The sequence below is a fragment of the Empidonax traillii genome, unplaced genomic scaffold (genome assembly GCF_003031625.1).
Source record: "Empidonax traillii isolate 1590-97213 ecotype Southwest subspecies unplaced genomic scaffold, ASM303162v1 scaffold294:size1087701, whole genome shotgun sequence".
NCBI lineage: Eukaryota > Metazoa > Chordata > Aves > Passeriformes > Tyrannidae > Empidonax > Empidonax traillii.
In genome coordinates, this window is record NW_020955487.1 from 1022861 (window position 1) to 1045900 (window position 23040).

Sequence of the window (23040 nt, forward strand, 5' to 3'; positions counted from 1 at the left end):
AAGGGAGTAAGTGCTCAAGCGTGCCATGTGCAGATTTAAACAGATTTCCCTGTGAGCTGGGTATGTTGGATGAATATGGATTATCAAAGGATTAAACCCCTTGGAACACAGCTTAGATTCAGTATCAAATTTATACCAAATGCTTGACATCAGTTATGGATAGGAACATTTCTGTGTCATGGACACTTCTACCAGGCAGAGTGTTGCTTGCTCCAGTTATTTGCAGGGCAGTTTTTTCTAGCTGAGAAATGCAAATTAGTAATTGTGTTTTGAGGTCACAGACCTGCTCACAATCTACTTAAAAGATTCAAACTTCTGATCAAAATAACTGGGAAGTTTGCCAAGATTTAAAAACATTTCGTTTCAACCTGGACATCATTAAAAATTAAAAAAAAAATAACAAACACAAACAAACAAAAAAACCCCATAGTTCTATTTATGGTTTTGAAATAAGAAGTCAACAGGAAAATGTATAAAATTAATTATAAATATTTCTTAAATTGTATCAGGTGAGATATTACTTCAATTTCACTGAATTTTAAGGGAAGAATTATTTAATTCGACCAAGAATAAGAAAATTTAGTGGTTTTTTTTCAACAGGCTATAGGAATTCTAGAAGCTATGAGAATGTAACTGAATTTCACCATGTCATCAGTAAGAAAATTCCCCCCCCCAAATTTAAATTCCCCAATTCTTCTATTCTATAGCTATTTAATTTAAAAAGTGACTTTTTAAATTCAAAAATTCATTATTTTTTATGACCTATATATAAAAGGTACATAAACTAGACAATCTTTTTATCATAAAGATTGTCCATAAAGTCACCTGTGAGATTGAAAATATTAAAAATTTTAAAAGAGAAAAAAATTGTTTCAAAGTATGTTACTCTCTCTGTATATATCACAGAATTGTTTGGGTTGGAAGGAACCTTTAAGATCCTTTAGTTCTACCCCTGCCACGAGGAGGGACACCTTCTATTAGACCAAGTTGCTCCAAGTCCTGTCCAACCTGGTCTTGGACACTTTCAGGGATGGAGCAGCCACAGTTTCTCTGGGCAACCTCTGCCAGGGCCTCACCATCCTCACAGCCAAGAATTTCATCCTAATCAATAAACTAACCCCACCCTCTGTCAGTTTGAAGCCACTTCCCCCTCCCCTGTCACTCCATGCCACGTCCAAAATCCTTCTCCAGCTCTCCTGGAGCCCCTTTGGCCACTGGAAGGTGCTCTAAGGTCTCCCCAGGGCCTCCTCTTCTCCAGGCTGAACACACCCAGCTCTCCCAGCCTTTCTGCGCAGGAGGAGGTGCTCCAGACTTCTGAGCATCTGAATTCCGTGGGAAGCCTGCTTTCAAGCTCTTTTAAAAAGCGAGTTCACCATATCCTAATTTTTGCTGGGCAGCACCAACACTGTTCCAGGCAACGTTTCCAGGCACTGAACAGCAAGTTCAGGTGAGCGAAGGGAGGAGTCAAAGTCCACGCAGTTGATCAGCCCCAACTGCCCGCCCTTGCTCTGTATAAAGATCCGTAAACATCAGCCTGCAGGGAAGAGCCGGGATTAAGGAAGGATGGGCGTGAATCCGCCCATCGCCGGCCCACGGGGATGCAGGAGGTGCCTTTGCATTCTGTCGGGCGGACACCTGATGGCAGCACGCTATAGCTGCAGTGCCGCTCGCCCTCTCCCAGGCTGCTTCAGAAGAAATCGGAGACCCCTTTCGGGCTGCTGAAAACGCAGCAGTGGCCGAGCCCCGCTGCCCTCTCGCCCTGCCCACGCCCAGCCACGGAGAGGCTCCGTGCTGCGGGACAGGATGCGCCGGGAGGTGAAACTCCCTCCTGTCCTGAGAACGTTCACAGGGGATGCCCAGCCCTTGCACACCCTGCAGAAGGTCCAGATTTGGGCAATAGAGCATTACTGGCTTCAGTGCTTTGTCCCAAAATGCAGGTTACACCAGTTTCCGGTGGCACCCGGCTGTGTCCACAATGTTCTTCATTCCAGTGAGAATTGAAGAGGGTGACCCCCAGACTTCCTTTTCAGTAAGATCCTTAGGGTTTAGCACTATATATATGCATGAGGACTTACTGCTTGGTTCCTTTCTCCCAGCAGAAAATCTAATATTTCTTGATGCTCTCTCATTCTCACTGGTAACACACAGTGCTGGTCTCCTCACTTTGCAGGCATCTAAATGCAGCAAACCATAGCAGATCTCTCCACAAAGGCAACATTAATATTCCCATGGCATTCAACAGTGTTGAGTCAGTAAATGCTGAGCAATTTTAATCATCTTGTCTTGGCACCCCCTGTGGCATCACCACAAGGTGGGTTCCTACAGCCCATCCGTGACCCCTCAAGCACAGACAGCACCTAAAATTTGCCCACTGGAAAAATCTATTGTTGGTTTGCCTGATGCATTAATATTGTCCTTGATTTATGTGAAATATATATAATTTAGAAGTTAACATTGATACAAAATCACTGTACAAAATGAGCCCTTTACCTGCTGTTACATGCTTTTTGGGGATTGGGACCATACCTTGGGTTAACACAGAGGAAACAATAGCAATTTGTCTACTAGCAGTAATAGTAGCCATATATATATATATAAAATCTGAATTTGTAATGGATAAAAATGGTGTCACAGTCACATGTAATACCTTAATTTCTTGCCACCATCTGCTATTTTTGCTTTTAGAAGATATCCTTCTTTCTCCACCACCTGCAAGAAAGAAAAAAGGTCATAAACATATCGTTTATTCAGATTAATAAATACCCTTAATACATGTGTAGGAGTCTGCATTCAGCTAATCTAGAGTGGGGCATTGTATTATTAATTCTCAGTTTAGTTACTTGTTTTTTATGGTATATTCAGTTCTTAGGAATATTTGCAAACAATATTTGAAGTCAATTACTGCACAAAATTACCACAATAAAAACTCAATAATATTTATTTTATTCTATTTCTATATTTAGAAGAAATAAATTACTTCAAGCAAAGTTCCTCATTACAAGTCAAAAATTAGTTGAAAAAATATTGCAAGTAAATTGTGTCAAGGTATCACTTCATATTTTGAGTTTCATTAAAAGCTGTGAGGGACACACCATGCTTCTGCAGAAGCCTCTTGCTTCTTATAGTCTAAAGAATCATGTTTGGGGGTAACCAATATTGGAGAAACACCAAATATCTGTACAGGAGGAAAAGAAAGAGGGCCTTGCATACACTTGGTTCTCTCTGGCCTGCTGAAACATCCCTGGCATAGCTGACATATACAATTTGGGATGGGGTTATTTTGGGCTATGTAAATTTATATTTAAAAATGTAAAACCAAACAAAGCAGGACAACTGGTCTTCAGCCAAACCCATCGACCTGTCATCTCACCAGCCCTTGTTAGACAAGGGTGTCTCAGCTGTGTCAGTAATGGGAAAAGAAACAAAATTGTAATTCAGAGTGGGTCTGGTTTTGCTTTCAAACACTACTGAGTCAGTGCCCAACTAGGATATTAGAAACTCCACATGGTCTTTGTAGTAAATTGCATCACAAGACGATTTCATAACAATTCCAATAGAATTTTGCTGTCTGCAAAGCCACTAAATAGCAATAAAACATTCTTTAACAGGCAATATAAGTATTTTTAAATCAAACATTTCTGTTATTTTGAGTGTACAAAATAGTATTATTTTAACAGTGTAATATGTTTAACTATTTCCTCAGATATTGTCTGTTGTTGATATACAACATACAATGAAATATGTACTCTGTACATATCTGTCTGTACCAGTGAAAAGATCTGCAGGCCTGGTCTGTGGACAGTGATTTAGGTGACATTCTCAAACAGGTACATGAGGATTAGCGTGTGCATTTTCTACATTTTGTAGTTATCTCATGCAAATTCCTGTCATGCATATCCTTGCCATAGAAAAAACCCAGAGAGAGAGTATGCAGGGATTGTTGTGCAGAGTCATGTCACTATTTATCTAGTGATGGATGGATGAATTATCAGAGCTAAAATAAGGTCTAATCCCCATCTCCACCTGCTTCTTTTTCATTTTCTTTACATCTTTCTATATATTTCTTCCCCTGCTAACCCTTCCTTTATGTATCATAAAACGTCTGGTGCTTGGCCAGGGCCAGAGATGCCAAATAACATAGGAGAAAAGTTATTCTTTTCAATATTTCTATTCATCTGGAAACAGAAATTGGGAGGAGCATTGGCTGACCATTCAAGCTGCTGATTGTTTCTCTGAAGCAGACCCAAAATCTCATGCTTTCAAAGTTTATCAACCACCCTTCCCAAACTGCTATTTTAACCAATCCAGAGCTAAAGGAAAATATGTTTTTTCAACATCAGATCTGAATCAGATGAAAACACTGTTGCTTAGTCACAATTTCCTTACAATTTTCTTCAGCTGGGATATCAAATCCACTAACAAATATTGGGCATATAAAATACCCTGACTTAAATTACATAGCTCAAATCTGCCATTGGTTATAAATTAAACAGCTCGAAAATGGAACAGCACAAAACCACAAGAGCTGCAGTTAATATGAGACTTCTCAGTGTTAAGTAAAATGCCTTTCATAAATATTGCTTTAATTAGTACAGGTGTTGTCTTTGAGTAAAATTAGCATGGCTTCCTCTAATTGATAGCCTGCACAGTCTTCTCTGTAATTAATATAAAGGGCATGTGTGGAATTATGAAACAACTACCACAAAGACTAACAAAAATATTTCTAGGATGACCCAATATTTGGGGTGCTCCATTCCCCTTGTACAATAGATGATATTAGATTAAAAAGAATTCCAAATATATCCTAATGGTATGCTCTGTTGTTTCTGTCTCAATAAATATCATCATTTGTTGTTAAGCTGCTGCCCCTCGTGCACCTTTCCAACATGTGGAAGGTTGAGAAAATGACCCAAAATGCCCTGAAGAATTAGTATAGAAGTAGGAAACCGGAATTATTGTGTGGGGGTTTGTGTTGACTGGGGTTTTTTATTTGCTTTTTAGAAGAATAGTAAAGACAAGAGTATGTATGTGTAAACATTTGAGTTTCTAAATAATGAAAAAAAAAGATTGCTACTGTGATGGGCTAATAGGGTTAGAAACTACAAGGAAACATAATTCTCTCTCTATCACCTGTAGGTTCTATAGGTTTCTTAATTAGGATTCAAAGTTTCTGAACATACTTTATCCTGAAAAGTTTGTGTAGGTAAAAGTTCCACCAATAACAAAATCTCTTTAATGAATCTGTATTTGCATATGAATTTTATTTTAGTAGAAAACCTTGGTTTCCTATTCCCTCTAGATTCTCTTAGCGTCGAGATATTTTTTTTAAAAAATTTCGTGACCACTTTTTACTTATAAAAATTAACACTAATATTTAAAACTCCTCAATAAGGGCAAAGACAGAACAAAGACTTGGTCTCATTCCTTTATACCAAGCATTGATACTGATGAAATATCAGTGTAGTACAACAGAATTGACAGCAAAGTCAAGCTAAAGAAATGGCCTGGTACCTTCCACAATTCTTCTTTTTATTAATTAATCAAAGTCCCTCAAATCCCTTAACATCTTGAGGCACCCAAATCCTCATGTATTTAGGCTTATTTTAAGCACGTGCAACATTTACATTATAAAACTTTAAGACAACAAGAGTGATTTATCAGTTCTATAAAGCAATTGCTTACTGTGGGGTCCTGTGTACTAATGATGTCTGCAAACGTTAAGTTATGCTGGGAAAGATTTCTTCTATGACGATTTATCTAAAAAAAAAAAAAAAAAAAGAAGAAATAATTACACTCAGAGAGGATTCAAAAACGGGCAGATAAAGATGGACCAACAAATTTAATTATAGGGCACTCACAGTGTGCTTTGGGTGGAGGTTTGGAGTTTCTTTCATTACCACATTTCTGTGAAAACTGGTGTTTTCTGAGCCCTGAATATTTGAAATATACAGCTGATAGACTCTAAACATCTTTGCTATAAATGTGTTTCTTTCTGGTGTCACATCGGTAAATTTACCTAAGAATTAATCAACTGATAATAGTAATTCTAAATTATGATTTTTTTTTTTTCCCCATCAGGAATCTCAAAAATAGTTTAAGTGGTTAGGTGCTCTCAAACACAATTTAGAGAAACGGGAAAGCTGCTAATTATAACCTCAAGGCCACAAAGCAAGTCAATTCAAAAAACAGAAAATAATTGGGCACAAGCACATAACAATCCAGCACATTTAAACTGCTTTAAAGGCTGTTTCTAAAATCTCCATGACTGGAAGGTTACAGCAATACTGGACTCTAACTCTACAATTGTTCCCAAAAACTGAGTCCTTGATTTCCTCCAGTTCCCCCTTTTCCTTGAGGAAGCCAGTGGAACCAACTGTGACTTGACTCTGGAAAAATTAATGTATTATACTAGAAACTATTAAGACTAAAATAAAAGTTTCATCACAAATCAAGCATTTGGCAGAGCTCAACAGTATTTTAATTCTTAAAAATCTGCAACAAAGAACAAGTGACCCAAAAGCATGTGTGTGTATATATACACACATATATATCTATAAAACTTTTACTATTTAAATTCAGTGTCAATCACTAATAATATAATTCAGAGTTGTGATTCTGTAAAATTCAGTGATTAGCTCCTCTTTGAGCTGAAGCCAAAAAGCAAACAACAAAATATAGTCTCAACTAGCTTCCACTGTACTCATCATAATGCATTCTCTTTTTCCCTATTAAAAGAGAGTTAACCAAAAGTCATAATGTATTCTGTTTATATTCAAGTGTCTGAGTATAGAAAATGTTCTTAATTAATCCAGAGGGCCACGCTCAAAAAACAGTTAAACATATTATGATCCCATATTTTTTCTCCACACATTGCTTTCATGTTTATTTGTAAGCACTAAGGTTTTTAAGCCTTGAAATCTATATCCTAGATATTGCTCTACTCCCCTAGTCAGAGCTAATGAGCTTAATGAATTACCAGTTCTAAATTTAATACAAACATTTCAAAGAAAGAGATAAAACATTCTTCACAATTCAAAAGTTTCTCTGACCTATTTATGAAGAATATCACTTAACAATTTCATTAAGGGTGAGTAACAGCTGGTGACATGGCTGTGTCCTAAAGTGTTTTTCTCTCTTAATATTCTGCATCTTAAGCAATCGAGCTTTCATAAGAAATACTTTAGTTAGTGGCAGTCCCTCCTTTGGGGAGAAAAAAAATGTCAGACCACATTTTCTGTATTTTGCAATCTTGTTTTCAGGAGTGTCATGTTCCTGTTTTATTAGCATGTAGGGTAAACAAGAATGATTTGCTGATGCTATTGAGAGAACTTTTAAGATTACAGTCTTTCTATTTAGATTTTGGATGGAACTTAATATTAATGCAGGCAGAGACGTATATAAATTCAAAATAAATTAATTCAATTTATCTTTATCTTTTACTGTTCAACAACTCTGAAGGTTCTATAGTACTTGAGACACATAACTAAAGTATTCAGGCCTGGATCACAGAAACTCTTTCCTACCCAGATCCCCCACATTCTAATTATTCCTTAATGTACAACAGAGGGCATCGCCCAGCAACGCTTCCTCAAACATGTTCTTCACTCATCCAAATTAAATAACAAGGCACACCACCACTCCACAGTATCTCTTTCAACATCCAGCTGCTCTCTCTCCAGGAGCCACAACGTGTCTGTTGGGGTCCCCTCTGCGCAACTTTGAGAAGGGAACGGCACCGATCAGAGCTTTGGGGGCTGCTCTTTGGTTCAGTGATCAGAGAATTAGCAAAAGAAATGCTCGCGTTTGATACTTGCTAAAAAGAATGTCTCAGGAGCACTAAATCCATCCACAGTGGAGTGAAGAAAGGAGGGAGTAAAAAGTCCTGTTTCTGTAGGCTTCGCAAATTATTAGTGGTGGTGTAATTATTAGTGGTAGTGTAATTCCAGGAAATAGGAAAAGTTAAAAACAAATAAAACTAAATTCCAGGTGTGGGTGTGCTTTAAGAGCCTCTTCACTTTATGCAAAGCAGAAATGTTAAGGAAAACAGCATGAGTGCAAGGAGAAAGAATAGACCTCCTACCTGATTATTTAATGTGATACTTTAGCTAAAAATATGTTTCTCTTACAGGGCAAAAATAAAAGAAACTGCACTGTTTTATAGCCCAGCAATGAGAAATGCCACACAAGAAAGACCTGAAGCTCGAAAGTCTGAACCTAGTTACAAAAAGACAGCCAAAATCCACAATTATGTAAGCCATGCTCTTCTGGAAAAAAAACACCCCAAATATTTGGCTTCCAAATGGAATTAATGGAAACTTCAATAAAGTTCTTACTCATTTCTACCAGTCTTTTGGTTTAGAAATAGAACTTTAAACAAAGTGCATCAAAGCAACTTGAAAAAAACACAAGAGTTGCAACAGAAGAAATATAGTCTTTTAGATTAATTTTATAAAATTCCAGCAGGCTTTACACAAATTTGGTCTGAAAACTATTTTGCAAATACCATTGAATGAAATCGTTACATCACTTCTTTTAAGACATTCAGTTCAAAGTTAAAATATTCTTAGCAGAACCTGGGTGATAGTAGTCAACATACTCATGTTTCTATATACTCACAATTATCAGTGGACTACCAAAATACTCAAAGGGAAGTGTAGGCTCAATTATTTTCATTCAGCTTTTAATTGATAAACCATAAAAGAGAGGGTTTGAGATATTTTTTCCTCTATAGCTCCCTTCGATTACCCTAACAAAATGAAGAGAAACCTAAATAATATCTGTCACAAGTCCTCTACCTCACCTCCCAGGGTATGATGAAAGGCAGAGATTTACAAGAGAAGTTCGTGAGATCCCTTTTTGGGAAAGGCAGCTTATCAGCAGTTTTCTGATTTGATGAACATTCTTCAGTCAGCAACAATGTCACCTGCAGCACTAAAAATCCACTCTGCGAGCGCTTGCAAGTCTGTGGGCAAGTCTGGTTTTGTTAAATTCAGCCTCAGCAGCCCCCCCTTCCCTTAGCTAAAGGGTATCCATCTCCTACCAGAGTTCTTTCAGCATCTAAGCGCTAATCCATCATCATCCTTTCTACAAAGGCAAAGCCTCCATTACATATGCCTGGTATCCTGGACTGAAGGGACAACCATCTGACAACTGCTGTTTTAACAGGGAGGTAAAACACAATAACCTGATGTTTAATTTCTTTTTTTTTTTTTTCCTGTGTTGCCATTTGTTCTTTAAATTCTCCCTCTTTTTCTGGGTTTTCATCATGACTAACTCACTGCTACTCTCTTCAAATAGTGTGGCATTGATTTAAAAAGAAACTTGGAGGACCCATTTGGTTTTTATTTCCCATTTCTACCCTAATTCATCCAGCCAACAAGAAGCAGCAGACTTCTTTTTGATTCTAACCAAACCTTGCAAAACCAACCAGCATTTCTCAAAATGTGTAAAAAAGACAGACAACTATTTCCTGAAATGTCGCTCTGAATTCACTTGCATCTCTAAATAATTAGGATTACTTTATGACCTTTCTAGGTGGCTTCCAACATTGCCAAATAAGATATTCACCACAGATTATTTATCCACAAATGTCACCTCAAAGTAGCCTGGGACCATGGTTTGATCAAAGAAGCAGCACCTGGACCAGCAGAGCTCTGGCTTTGCATGGAAACCCTAGGATGACATCTACCTGCTGTTTCCTCCATCACTCACTGTATTTCTCTGCCAAGGAGAAGGTTCTCATGGAGGTTTTCATAGATTTCTCCCCAAAACCTGTCACACTGTTCATGTTTTGACCTTTCTTTTTAGGGGTCTAACTATTGTTTTGTTTCATCCTGCTGACACTGCAATCATGTATGTGGAGATTCCTTTAAAAACGCCCAAAAAAGAGAGAAGGCCCCTACTGTTCAACCCCTACTACTGCCTGATGCTCTGCTCTGGACCCAATCCAGCAAAGCACTCTGCAATGGGCTTAAGTGTTTTTCTGGATCCAGGCCAGAACACTCCATCCTTTACAGGATCGAACTCGCTGGTGGCAGCTTGAAAGTTCACAATAAAAGTACAAACCAGTCACATAAACTTTTGTGAAAACCATTCCCTGTCCAGAGAAGGAGGGGTGACACCTGATTTAGTGATGTCTGTGATCGTTTTGTTCCCAGTCACTCCTGTGCTGCAGTGACAGCTCATAATTGCTTAGATAAAGGGACTTAACAAAAATGTATTGCAGCATTTCTTAATGGCCACATTCCTTGAAAGACACCTAGGCAAGGGAAAGGAAAATCATGTAACATTTCACTCACTGCTCTGCTCAAAGTGATTTGTTTTAAAGATCCAGTCTTGGGCAGCATGGCAAGTCCATCTTTATCTACCGACATTATTTGGAAACAGCTCTGCTATGATATGATTTCTCTTCAGCTGTGAAAGGCACTGAAAAAATCCCACAGGCCTCCTCACTTGGAGATGCGCCTTTGTCATTTACAAGGGCATTTTGTGACAGGAAAAAGTGGGAATGGCTTCAAACTGACAGAGAGTAGGTTTAGAAGATTAGAGATTAAGAAGAAATTCTTGGCTGTGAGGGAGGGGAGGCCTTGGCACAGGTTGCCCAGAGAAGCTGTGGCTGCCCCATCCCTGGAAGTGTCCAAGGCCAGGTTGGTCAGGGCTTGGAGCAACCTGGGCTAGTGGAAGGTGTTTTTGTGGGGGCTTTATTCCCCTTCCTTGCTTGTCTCAAAGAGATTTCTTCTGAAGAAAAGGTAATGAGACTGCAAGGCTGTATAACATGACATTAGGTCTCTTGTCTTTTTCTTTTTCTAAGGCTTGCAGGGAGAGAGAGGCACAAAGTGCAGTTCCAGTCCTGCCCCCACCAGCCCACATTTGCTCCTCACCCTCCATCCCCATCCCCAGGCTCCTGAAAACTCATTACTGCGCAGGTGACCAAACGCTTTGCTCAGGAATAGGAACTTGCATGGATGGAGCTTTTGTGCTCTGGCTACAGACCAGATAATCTCTCTATGCATCATTTAATAAGAAAACCACTTCACAGTCCTTACAGGCCTGAGTTTGTTACATATGACATGCTCTCAGCAGAATCTGCAGCCTGAAATCAGTGGGGGGAAGGAAAAAAGCAGCAAGCAGGATTGTGTTGCCTTCGCCCTGCATGCCTCCCTTTGAGCACACTGCCCTCTACGCTCAGCTCACATCTCCAGCGCCTCTGAAAATAATGATAATGGTTTTGCTTCCCTTGACCTCTTGCTCCCTTATAAATCAGAATCCTATAGACCTTTCCCACAGTGCGAGGGTCCTCCTTTGTATCCGAGTCTGTTAAGGTGGGTATTTTTTATCCAGGCAGTGTAACCACGTGGGCGGGCTCCCTGCCTTCAGGACCTGCTGGAAACGAGCTTAGCAGCACTTCTGCTGGGAGAGTTTCTCCATTTATCTCCATTCATGAAAGAAGAGGAAAATAGTTACTCAGATCCTAGTTTAATTTTCAGTCAGTGCTAAGATGAACTGATTCTCTGTGATCAGAGGATCATTAATCATGAGTTTGATAGTCTGCCTGAAATTATGTAGTCTTCTTTTCCCCAAATTATTGAAGGGGTGTTCCAAATTTGGAGTATCCAGTTTGGGCTAATATTTTAAGTCCAAGGATAAGCCTTCACTGGGCACTTTTCTCCATTAATGGCTTGCTGTTTCCCAGGAGCAGATTTTTCCCTAGAGTGGGAGCCCTTTTGTTCCTCTCTAGCTACTCAAATGGACTTTGAAATTTGTCCAATTGATCCTTGCTTTGAGGGAGTCCCAGCTGATGTAGTTTGGCTTCATTTTTAGCATTTTCAGGAGCAGGAGATGTGCCAAAACCCTATGTAGAAGAGGAGGCAGCTACAAAAGGTTCTTACCCCCCATATGTGTTCAAGAAATCCTAAGGCTGCTCTAAATTTGACTGTGGGTCGCTCAGATTCACAGACCTGGGGATCAAACTATCACAAAGGGCCCAACAGCTGCTCTGCCTCTAATCCTCAGGATTTCCAACTGGAAATCAAACTGGAAACTGGTCTCTAAGCTTCAATGTGCCTTAATTGCATTAAATACAACCCTCATCAATTCAAGGAAAGAACACTAAAAGTGGGACTTGTTATATATTTTTACGAGCCTTTTCTGTTACAGCCTCTAGTGTGTAAAAAACATATGAATGTGACAACATTCACCCAGCCATACCCAAAAATGTATATTATAAAATAAAGTATATCGATAAGTTCCCTAGTCTGATTTTCCTATTCATCATGCAGTTATTACTTTTGGTTCACTGTGATATTAGAATATATTTGTCTGAACTACTGCAGGTGCTTTGGTAAAACTACAGATGAGTAGTGAAGCAATGATAGAGGAAATATGGAGTAAAACCAGCAGGAATAAAAATGCAACAGCCATCAGTGTTTCACTGTTCTTTGCCTTCCACATCTAGGTCTGCAAAACTGTGCTGTTTGATGTTATGTCTATAAAAGGTAAAAATCAAAGTTGATACAGACACAGAGTAATGATAGATTATCTTTTCATGTCCCCTTTGGATCTTAAGAAAATAAAGACAATAAATGTGAGAACTCAGCTGCAACAGTAAAATATGTCAGCAACTCTGACCTGAATTTGCACCCCAGAACTGTAGTCTCAGGGTAAGGGGGAAGGGAAAAAAAAATCATTAAAACTTAGTAAGTAAATGTGCAAAAACCTCTGAAAGAATTTCCTTTAGAGAATCACATCCAACACATACACGACAATCAAAATGCACTCAAAAGCTCTCTCCTGAAAGGACTGTCTTACAGAAAGAGCGTAATTAACATTGATGTCACACTCCTGCAAGTCATCCGTTACTGTGTGCCACAGAAATACCCTCGAATAAAATATTATTAATATTCCTCCACAAATGCTTAGTTCTCTCCAGCGGACCCTACGTTAGCACGTCTCTTCATCCTGCCTACCTAATTCTTTCCTTCGGATTTGAACAAGCCAGAAACTCACCTTATGCTACTGCAGAAGCAATTTTTATTTTTGAAGGTTAATCCAACTCAGCAGGATTTAGGGATGGCACTTTTACTTGGTCGTAGGCATGTTGGCTCAGGCCAGACAGCTGTTTGGACATTCTCCACTGGGAATCTTGCCCTCAACACCCACAGTTGATGCACATACATGGTCTACTGGCTGCCTACTTCCATGCCCATCTGTTCAGATGGCATGGTGCCCACTCACAAGTTCGCTGGATCCTTGCCCTTAGTGTGTAGATGCCAGGCAATGATGGGCTTAGATGGGCAGCCTGCAAAATACTGAAAGGGATCATTTTTTTCCTGTAGGAAGTCCTTCCTCTGCGATAGCACTGAAGCATGGACACCACATGCTACCCTACACTTAATAACACCTGTGGACATATATGTGCCAGAAATGCAAAGGGAGGGGGTAGGAGAGTGCACTGGGGGGGAAACACAAAATGGAATGAAGTAAAAACATTGCAAGGATTCCCATGTAAGAATATATTCTGCATTGTCAATGGCAGTGGAGGGATATCCAGACTAACTTGAAACAAAGTGGGTCGAGCATCAGAGCAGAACCACGGCCACATGGACCAGAGATCTGCCTGGTTTTCACTGCTTCCCAGGTTAGGGCACTTCCCATACCCAGCTTCCCTTTAAAACTACCTTGGGCATCACACCTCGCTCATTGGCCACAGTGTATAAAAATCAAAACATGCCAAAACCAGTGGGAACTAAACCCAGACCTGCCTAAAGTTGTTTACCTTCAATGCACAGTCCATACGCACCACAGAACAGAAAATATTCCATGGCAAATTATGGCACCAGTAAAGGTAGATAGTAAAAAAGTAATTTTCACAAAGATCCATTTTTATTTATGTCATTGCCCTTTGAAATAATAATTAGGAAAGCCCAGTTTAGTAACAAGGGATTCCTTTCAAAAGAGTTAGTAGAGAAGACACATTTCTCTATTTTTTTATTTTTTTTTTTTATTTTTGAGTCCAAAAATAAAACTTAATGCAGTTTTTAGGATGAAGCATCAATTTTAAAATTAAAATGTAATTTTCTTCCCAAATATCGTTTGATTAACAACAAATCAACACTAATTTAATTTTATTACTTTCAATAAGCTACTTAAAAATTTAGTATTTTGTTAGCATTCCAAATGAATATATTTTACTTAAACTTCAACTGAAATAATTTGAACAACTTTGTGTGTATAAATCCCCTAGTATTTTTACAGACCATCCATTCTTTAGCTGTTCTTCATTCACTGTATGGGAGTCATTAGAAAGGTCATGGAGTTTCTGCTCTTTGATTAGATAAACTAAACTTTTAAAAGGAGGAGGGAGGAGGAAATCAAAGACAGCTCTGCATCAGAGAGCATTTCCAATGGAGTCTTCCAGGAATCCTCCTTCCTACCAACATTCTGGCGAACAAACTATCACTCTTCTAAACACTCACAGAAAATTAAGCAACCGAGTTGCAAACACCCATGGAATATACTGACAAAATTATCCCAACAAGTGTTTTTTCTCTTTTTTCTTCCCCTTCCCCTCTCTGAGTGCACCCCAACACTGCTCAAACGGTTACAGATACACGCCAGCAGGATGAAAGGAGACGTAAAAGCTGTGGCAAGGCTGGGTCTGCAGCGTGACTCGGGGCTCTCATTGAGTCAGCAGCGAAAGCCCGTGCTCCAAGGCACATTTAAGCTGTGTCTAACTTAGTGTTTACTCTGGGGTGACTGGATTTGAGCGCTCTGTCCCTGCCCTAGAGAATTGTCTGCTGTGTGGAGACATCAGTCTTGTCTTTGAGCGTGCTCGGCCGAATCAGTCGTGTGTGACGGCCTGATCTGTTTTGGTCTGGACATATTGTCAAATCCTTGTGCCCAAGTTTCACAGGAGCAGTGCCGAGAACGCCCTGGCTCCAGAGTGAAATGGGATTTATAAAGGACACAAGCCAAAAAAAAGTCGCTATGAACATGCAGTGACAAAAATCAAAGAATGGGAATAAGAACTGGTTTGCTCTGGCTCTCAAGCTTAGTTCAGCTTCTTTAACCTGAAGTGAACAAAACCCACTAAGACCACATCCTCTCTAACTTTTAAGGCTGTTTGATTCCAGGGAAAGCAGAGGTAAAACACTGGGTTTTAGAATGGAAAGCCCTTTGTTTCTGTCAGCACAGAAATTTTCAAAAAGAACATTTTTTTATGTGATTGGAAAGAATATCTTCTAGCACGGGTCATGCCTGACAACCCCACAGCTAAATCTTATTAAAAACTGTTCAGAGACCAAAATTAGAGACTGTAATACAGAACCACTTGGATACCTGTCAGATTGATAATATCTAGATGGCCATCTAACTTGCCACCTGCTCTCCCTTCCCTTTGCACTAATAACATGAATAAGCTTGTGAATACTTTTTTTCCCAGTCCTGTTGGCTCATATTAGTCTCTCATATCATCAAGACCCGTAATCTCTTAAAAAAAAAATCAGTATTGCTTATTAGCATTGTTCAGAGGACCAAATTACAGATGCAGCACAAGAAAGAATGGAGCAAAGTTTTCAAACAGATTTTCCCAGGTGCCATTATAAACATTAACATGAAAGAAATAGAGTAATCAAGATAATAACTGATCTACTTCAAGTAGCTTTTTAAGCAAATGGGTAATTTTGCAAAGGTCAATTAGCAGGACAACTCCTTCCTATTCGATTTGACATCATGATACTCAGCTAGGGAAAGAATGAAAATATTTAAAAGGTTAACTTTTTTTTCGCTCTTCCTTGGAGATTTCTCAGTTTTATATTTAATCACAACCTTGCAGCAAACCAGGTAGGACAGCAGTGATTGCTAATGCTGCTTCCCAGCTTGGGGATTCTCCACTTACAACTTGCCTTCATTTCACACAAAATTAATACCCCAGCATTTTTCCCAAAACCTGCTGACACAGTAAAAGTACGACAGTGTAAAGGTCAAGGTTTGGTTTGAGGTTTTTAAATAACCAAAATTAGTTCTTCAAATTTGTATCAGGCTTCAGGGTTCTTGATGAGATTCTTTGTCATACAGGTCAAAAAAAAAAAACAGAAGAAAAAAGAAACAACAAGTGCAAACTATTTGTGTCTTGGCAAAATAAGAACTACAATTGCAAAATGTTGTTTTCCCTATTGTTTCAGTAGTATTTAATTATTTTTCCTTCAGAGACATAGAAACCTTTTAAATAATTCACTCACAAATTGGTCAATGCACAGGAGAGAACGTGGAGGAGAGGGAAATGCATATTCCTGATCCAGCCACAGTGGATCTCCTGGTTTTACTCCTGTGGTGTTACACTGGCAGCAAACCACACAGTGCTAACACAGCAGATAAAGACAAGAAAAAATGGAATTATCCTGTTTGAAACTTCTGAAGTGTCTAGACACACTGAAAATCGTCCCTGGTTTGATCTTCCTAATTCCGTTCTGATAGAGAAGTCATCTACCTCACATAAAATAAAAAAAAAATACCCTCAACAACACAAAACAAGAATCATCCACTGCCATCTGAAATATTAACAGTCTATAAAGATAGCACTTCAGGTACACTTCCAAAAAAGTCATTTACCTCCTAAAATAAACATAATAATAATTACATACATAAATATGTAACAATTACTTTTTTTAAAAAAAACAACCAAACAAACAAAAAAACCCCAACCAAAACAACCAGCCAGCAGCTCAAGAAAACAAATGAGACAAATGCTATTAGAAGCTTTGGTGGCACACAAAAACAGAACTTTATATTTCAGCGCATATTTCATGCTGTACCCACATATATACCACGTTGTCAGTGAAGTAACAAACATACATCATGTAATGCAGGGAAAAAGGCTTTGGTTTATCACTCATGTGCTGGTTTTCTTCCTCTTTCGTCCCCAGCTCAACAAAAGCTTTCAGATAGCACCTGCCACTGGATCTCTTTGCGTCTCCAGCCCTTGACATGGATGAGGAATCAAGATGGTACCATTTATGGAAATGTTTATATAAATATTTTATCCAAACTATGCTGGACTTAGCTTAGGACATTTCTCTTTGATATCTCCCTGGAAGGGATCCACTTCTTATTTGAAAGCATGAAAACCCAATGAATTTACCAATTCTCTTGGTAGTTTCCTACTAGTCTTCACAAAATGTGCTGTAACTCTCATTTTATTTTGGGGTGTTTCCAACTTCCAGACATTTCATCTTGTATTGCTTTTTCCTGCTACATTAAAGAACTCTTTGGTGCCCACTGTTGTCCCTTAAGGTAGATAAGAGGGAAATCATTTGCCTTTTAGTTTCTTTCAGGTAATTTAAACATGTTGAGGTCTGTAGGTCCTTAATTGGCAAGATAATTTTCCTAAATTACCATTCTTTTCCCTTTTATTTTTTGCCTCCTCCTTGCAGAATGTTCACTATTTCAGAGTCACTATGCTGGCTTTCTTCTCATCAGTGCCACTGACAGACATGAATATTTGCCATCTCCCTTCTTCATTCCCACTCACAATGGTCAGCTCAAACTTCTTGACACCAAAGCACCCACTAAAAGCTGCATTTTGCAGTGAAATCTCGGAGTACAATTCCTAGTTCTGGGAACAGCATGGCCCATTTCTCATATGTACATATATTTGGATAAATTAAAATGCATTTCCAGCCACTAAGGCATCCGGATCACTCTCCACAAGTGCCTTTACCCAGACCTATTTGCCAGTCCATCAATCTTTGCTTTTTTTTTTTTTTCAAATGTTATTAGAACTGTTCTATTTACTTCCATATCATGGGTAAAAAGAGTGATTAGTGTCAAGCTTAGTGCTAGTCCCTGGAGAACAACTCTAAAAATTCCCCCAGTTGATGATGATTCCCCGGGGACTACTTTCCAAAACGTGTAAATTAATCAGTTCTTAATCCATTTAATGTGTGCTTCACTGATACAGCACATAGCTAATATTTAATCAGAATGTCACGTACTGTTAAGTTGAGTGACTTACAAACTTTCACTGCACTTCACAAATATGGCTGCATTCTCCAACGAGGCTTACATCAAAAAATAATCCATTTGGTCGCAGTTTTTAAAATTTGTTGTTTATTCAGTTATGAGGATTGGCATCAATGATATTGCTAACTTCTTTTTTTAAAAAAAAAAAAGTGGAATCCTGCAACATTTTTTCCATTAATTGACCTAATGCATTTTTAGGTTATTTGGACTGTAAAGTTCTTCAAGCCGTGCCATTTTCCCTTTCTGAATACTGACATAATGATTGCCCTTTCTCAAAAGTTTTTAATTTCCATTTGTAATGACAAGGCAATATTTATTTATGATTGAAATCAACAGGCATGGACCACCTCTGAAAACTCTGTAAGGTTCTAGTATAACATTTATTTAGTTTTCCTAAAATTTTGCCAAATATTGCTAATTTCTTCTGAAACTAGCTTCAGTACTAGATGCCACTTGACATGTTTTTAGTCATTAATAGGATGGAAAGTTCATCAACTGTTTCTTGTAAGCAAATCACATGATTAAAAAAATTAAATAAATGCCAAATCCCAAAAAACAAACCACAAACATAAAATGCCACAAGTATTTCTCAACTGTTTCTGATTTCCCTGCATCACTATTGACAACTGCATCATCTTATCAGTGAGCCTGTAACAGCACAGCTTTAAGATTTTAGGCATAAAACAAGGTTCTTGAAATAATTCCTGCATAGAGAGTTCAGAACTTAAGGAATTCAGAAACCTCCAGGACACAGTGAGGCATCAGTTTGGTCCAGCACCGCAGGGCTTGCAGGATTCCCTTTGGTGATACAATATCTGGAGTTTATTATAGGGAAGGTTTTGTTCATTATTTAGCATTTGACTGCTTTTCACTCTGTAAAGGACCTGTCCGTGCCTGTAGTGGGTGCCATTACAAAAACCAGTCAATTAGTCAATATATCTCGGTTTGTCACTGCACAGATTCAGTGACTATAGATTTATCAACTGTCAAATGCACAGCGTGTCTTAGAGGTACAGCAAAACTACCTGGACTCCACAATTTCCACGTGCTAAAATAACAAACCTGATTTTGCAGTGCCCTGCCTTTTACAGAATCACCCATTTATCCATGAGGAGAGTAGCCAGGTCAAATCAAAAATGGGATCTTTTGTCTCGTTTTTACAGGTGCACAGACAGTCAGGAAGGCAGAGTTGGAGTACTGTGTCACACTGATTTTTTAAATACCTTGCAGGTTTAAGAATGTGTTTGTGTTAAAGTGAAACACAAAGGAAGTTAAATCTGCCTAAATTATAATTCCTTCAGTAATTTATTACACATTGCCATAGAAACTAGTTTGCAAACTATTTTCTATGTGGCTCTAAAAGTATCAAAATTTAAAGGACACTGAATAAACACCCTAAAATGTTCTACTGTCTATATACAAAGGGCCATTCGCTTCCCTGCTCAAATATCCAAAATGCTCTAAATGGAGTCTGACCTAAATAAATCCTATTCCAGATTTGAAGATCATCAGATCCATTACACAAACCCATCCAGGCACAGATAGAGTGGCAGTTGCAAATGATCAGAAAAATTAGCATAAAGGCACATGTATCTCTAATAGGTTAATAAGTACAACCAGTGGGAAGTGAAAATGGTTGTTTGTGTATAGACCACTGTGAGAATTCATCTGTTTATGGGGCGAAGGCACAGAGAACCATGTGATAGTGGGTTTTTCCCCTCCCTAAACTTTATTATTTTAATAATTACTGAAAGATTAAGAGTGACTCTAATGGCATAGATGGAGTTGTCTTAAAATTGCTCGCATATGCTTGGTAAGTGATATTTTTCCGAGCCTAACACCCTCTGTTTTGTAGGTCATACGGATATCTACAGACTGTGTGAATACTGAAGGCGCTTGTCCTTCAGCCTTCTGCCTCACCACATGATTGAGCATCCATATACCTTACAACCATACACCCTGTCGAGTGTTATTCTCTTACATATCACAATTTACCTCGCTTTCTCCACTCAAACATGCAACCAAGCTGAGCAACAAGCTGCTTCAGCTGCCATGTCATTTCAGTTTTTACACATCTTCTCTTTTTATGTGTGCTCTACATCTCCGTGATGTCTCATCTCCCCATTCCACTGCCATAGGCTACAAGTCAGGAACAAAGCTCAGGCTCAATGTCAAACAGAGTGAAAATGGGAAAATATCATAGAAGAGAAAATTAATGGGCACAAACACAGCTCTGAAACTTCCATCCTTGTGGGCTTTGCAACTTTCCATCATTTCTTGGCAAAATACGAAGGAGAAGGCAGTAATGGTATTTCTGTAGAAAATGCCTTGCAGAGGTTTTTAACTGAGGAAAATACAAGTCCAAAAATTCAAGGTGGAAGAGTCATGCTTGCATATTAAGAAATATAAATAAGCCTGTGAAGTATGCAATCAGCCCCTTTAACCTGAAGAATTGATTTATTTCCACTCTCCACCATTTTCCTGCTGTCCCCCTTTCATTGCTGGACCGCCATGGTTTGCAGAGGTTCACGATTCCAAAAATGCCTCAGCAATAAATAGCCCCAGATCTAACACAGAGATGGGCCCTGAGGCTCCTCTGCATGAACTGAGGTCTTTCTCTCATTTAAAATGGGGAAATTTCAAGGTGAAACACCCGTGAAATCTCTCTGGTCAACAGGTTTACCAATTATGTCTTTAGAACAAAAAATGTTATCTTTTATCTTTTCTTATTGATTTTTTCCCTGTTACAAAAATTTTGGGATTTCAAGGAAATTATGATGTTTGAAAGCCACATTAAAAAACAAAACAAAACCAAACCCACAAAAAACTCACAAGACCCCAAACCCCAATACTTTAAAAATGGATGATCCTACCCACAACAAACATGGCTGGCAAATTCCATTATATGGAATAATTAGCCATTTGGTGACTATGAAATCTAATTCATGGCCTGAGACTTTTTCAAAATAGGGATTGAATATTTCTGTAAAAATGTAGAAGTCCTAGGGCAGAGTAATGTGAAGGGAAAAGGGGATACTTGGGTTTAATTCTCACTGTGTGAGAATCTTGTCCTAGAAAATATAATACTGGTCAGAAACCTGCCTCTCTCATCCCTGAATGAGTTTATTTTTTAAAAATAGCACTCCTCTTTTTGTTGATCCTCAAAATCAAACACAAGAACAAATACTAATATGACAAATATTAACACTGGTATTTTATTTGAATCCAGATACTTGATTTATCAGCTAAATTATTTATTCAAGAGGTAACACCATATTTCATGTAACCCTGTTTCTTATTGTATCTAAACCCTACCTAAATATATTATGTGCAAGCTTAATAAACCTTTTCACTTTTCAATTTCAGTCCTTCATCTTTCCACTGTCTGAAACATAGAATTTATTTTTTTGTACTAACATGCTATAACTGAGCTTAATGCAAATTGTATACGTATTTTTAAACACATTTCAGATGAGCAAACCAGAGCTGAAAACTGAAATGCTTTTTTTTTTTTTTTTTGGGGGGGGGGGGGGTACACGCATTCATGATGCAGTTTCAGCCTGTTTATTAAGTAATCATATCTGGGTACAAGTGTCAACACAATTTACGTTTTGAATAATGTGAAGCAGATAACCTCAATTAACAAGTAATTAGAGTCATTTTCCTATTAAGCAGTTTCCCTAATTGTTTTTGAAACCTGGAACTAAAATTGTAATAAATAATAAGCGGCCAAAACATGTCCCTGCATTAGCTGAATCCAGGCTCTTCCAGTGGAGCCTGGGAAAAAATGCAGAAGAAATAAGGGTTGAATCCCCACGTGATGTGGAGAAAAGATGGAAATATTTTGTAGCAGTGGACCTCTGCAATGGGGTTGTTTTGTGTTTTTTTTTTTTTTTCATCAATATTATTCTCTTTCCTTTCCCTCTCTCTTTTCACCCTCATGATTTCTTATATGAATTTTTAAGATATGACTTAATTGTTACTGTGGATTAAGTAGAATTGATCAGGAAAAAGCCATCCCCCCGTGAACAGGGTATGATCTCTGTTAAACTCCAGTTTATGGTAGTGCAAATTCATTTATGCCTTATATTCTACCTTATCAGCACACTATATCTTGGTTTATGTAAAAAAAACTAAATATAACTTGTTTTCCCAAGTAGGACAATTTATGCCTTTGCTGCTGGTCCTCAAAAAAAATTATATCTTTCACTTGGATATCAGTCTTTAAATAGATACATGTCACATGTCAAGTACAATAATTGAGGTCAGAGAACATAAAAATTTCACATGTATTTCTCTGCTCACGCTAGATGGTCTCATGGAAAGCACCTAGGCTGCACTCTGTCTGCCACAGCCAAGAATGGGGGGAAAAAAATTATCCAGCTAAAAACAAGAAAAAATGCAGCAGCTGCTCCTCACCCTAAGCCAAAACAAACAAGTGAACTAAAAACTTACAGAAAAGCTACACAGAAATTCTAGGAGAAAAAGGGAAAAGAGCAAGTACAATAATATGTGGCTGCCCCATCCCTGGAAGTGTCCAAGGCCAGGTTGGACAGGGCTTGGAGCAACCTGGGCTAGTGGAAGGTGTCCCTGCCCATGGCAGGGGTGTGGAATGAGATGAGCTTTAAGGTCCCTTCCAACCCAAACCATTCTGTGGTTCTACTCTCTTTACCCACAAACTCCAGCCTGAGCTAAAACCTCCCGTCCTGCAGATAACATTCATCAAAATTTCAGCTGGCAACAGATTCCATTTTCACCTGAAGTCAAAGGAAGAGAAAGATTTCTCATAGTCCATGAAGGAACCAAGGTACCTGAGACCACTCCAAAAGGCTCTTAGTCAGTTTATATCTAGCTAGACTTCACCATCCACTCCACAAATAGACACTGGGCTGTTGTCTGTATGTCTATGGGAAATTCTGCCAGCCTTGGAAGGGTACAGCATTTCTATGTTCTCCATTTTTTACAAAATTTCTAGAAGGTAGTAAAGCAAAATGAGGCCCCTACAAATAAAAATTGAAAACC

General features: G+C 38.5%; 1 protein-coding gene across 1 annotated transcript in view; it reads right to left on the reverse strand.

The window, feature by feature from the left end:
* The window catches only part of ARHGAP15 (Rho GTPase activating protein 15), a 332236-nt gene that overhangs the window by 279254 nt on the left and 29942 nt on the right, over positions 1 to 23040 (reverse strand). Inside the window, exons 3-4 of the mRNA XM_027890674.1 lie at positions 5683 to 5757; positions 2648 to 2709 (exon numbers count right to left, since the gene is read on the reverse strand). Coding sequence (XP_027746475.1) covers positions 2648 to 2709; positions 5683 to 5757 — 137 coding nt within the window. The remainder of the gene's footprint in view (positions 1 to 2647; positions 2710 to 5682; positions 5758 to 23040) is intronic.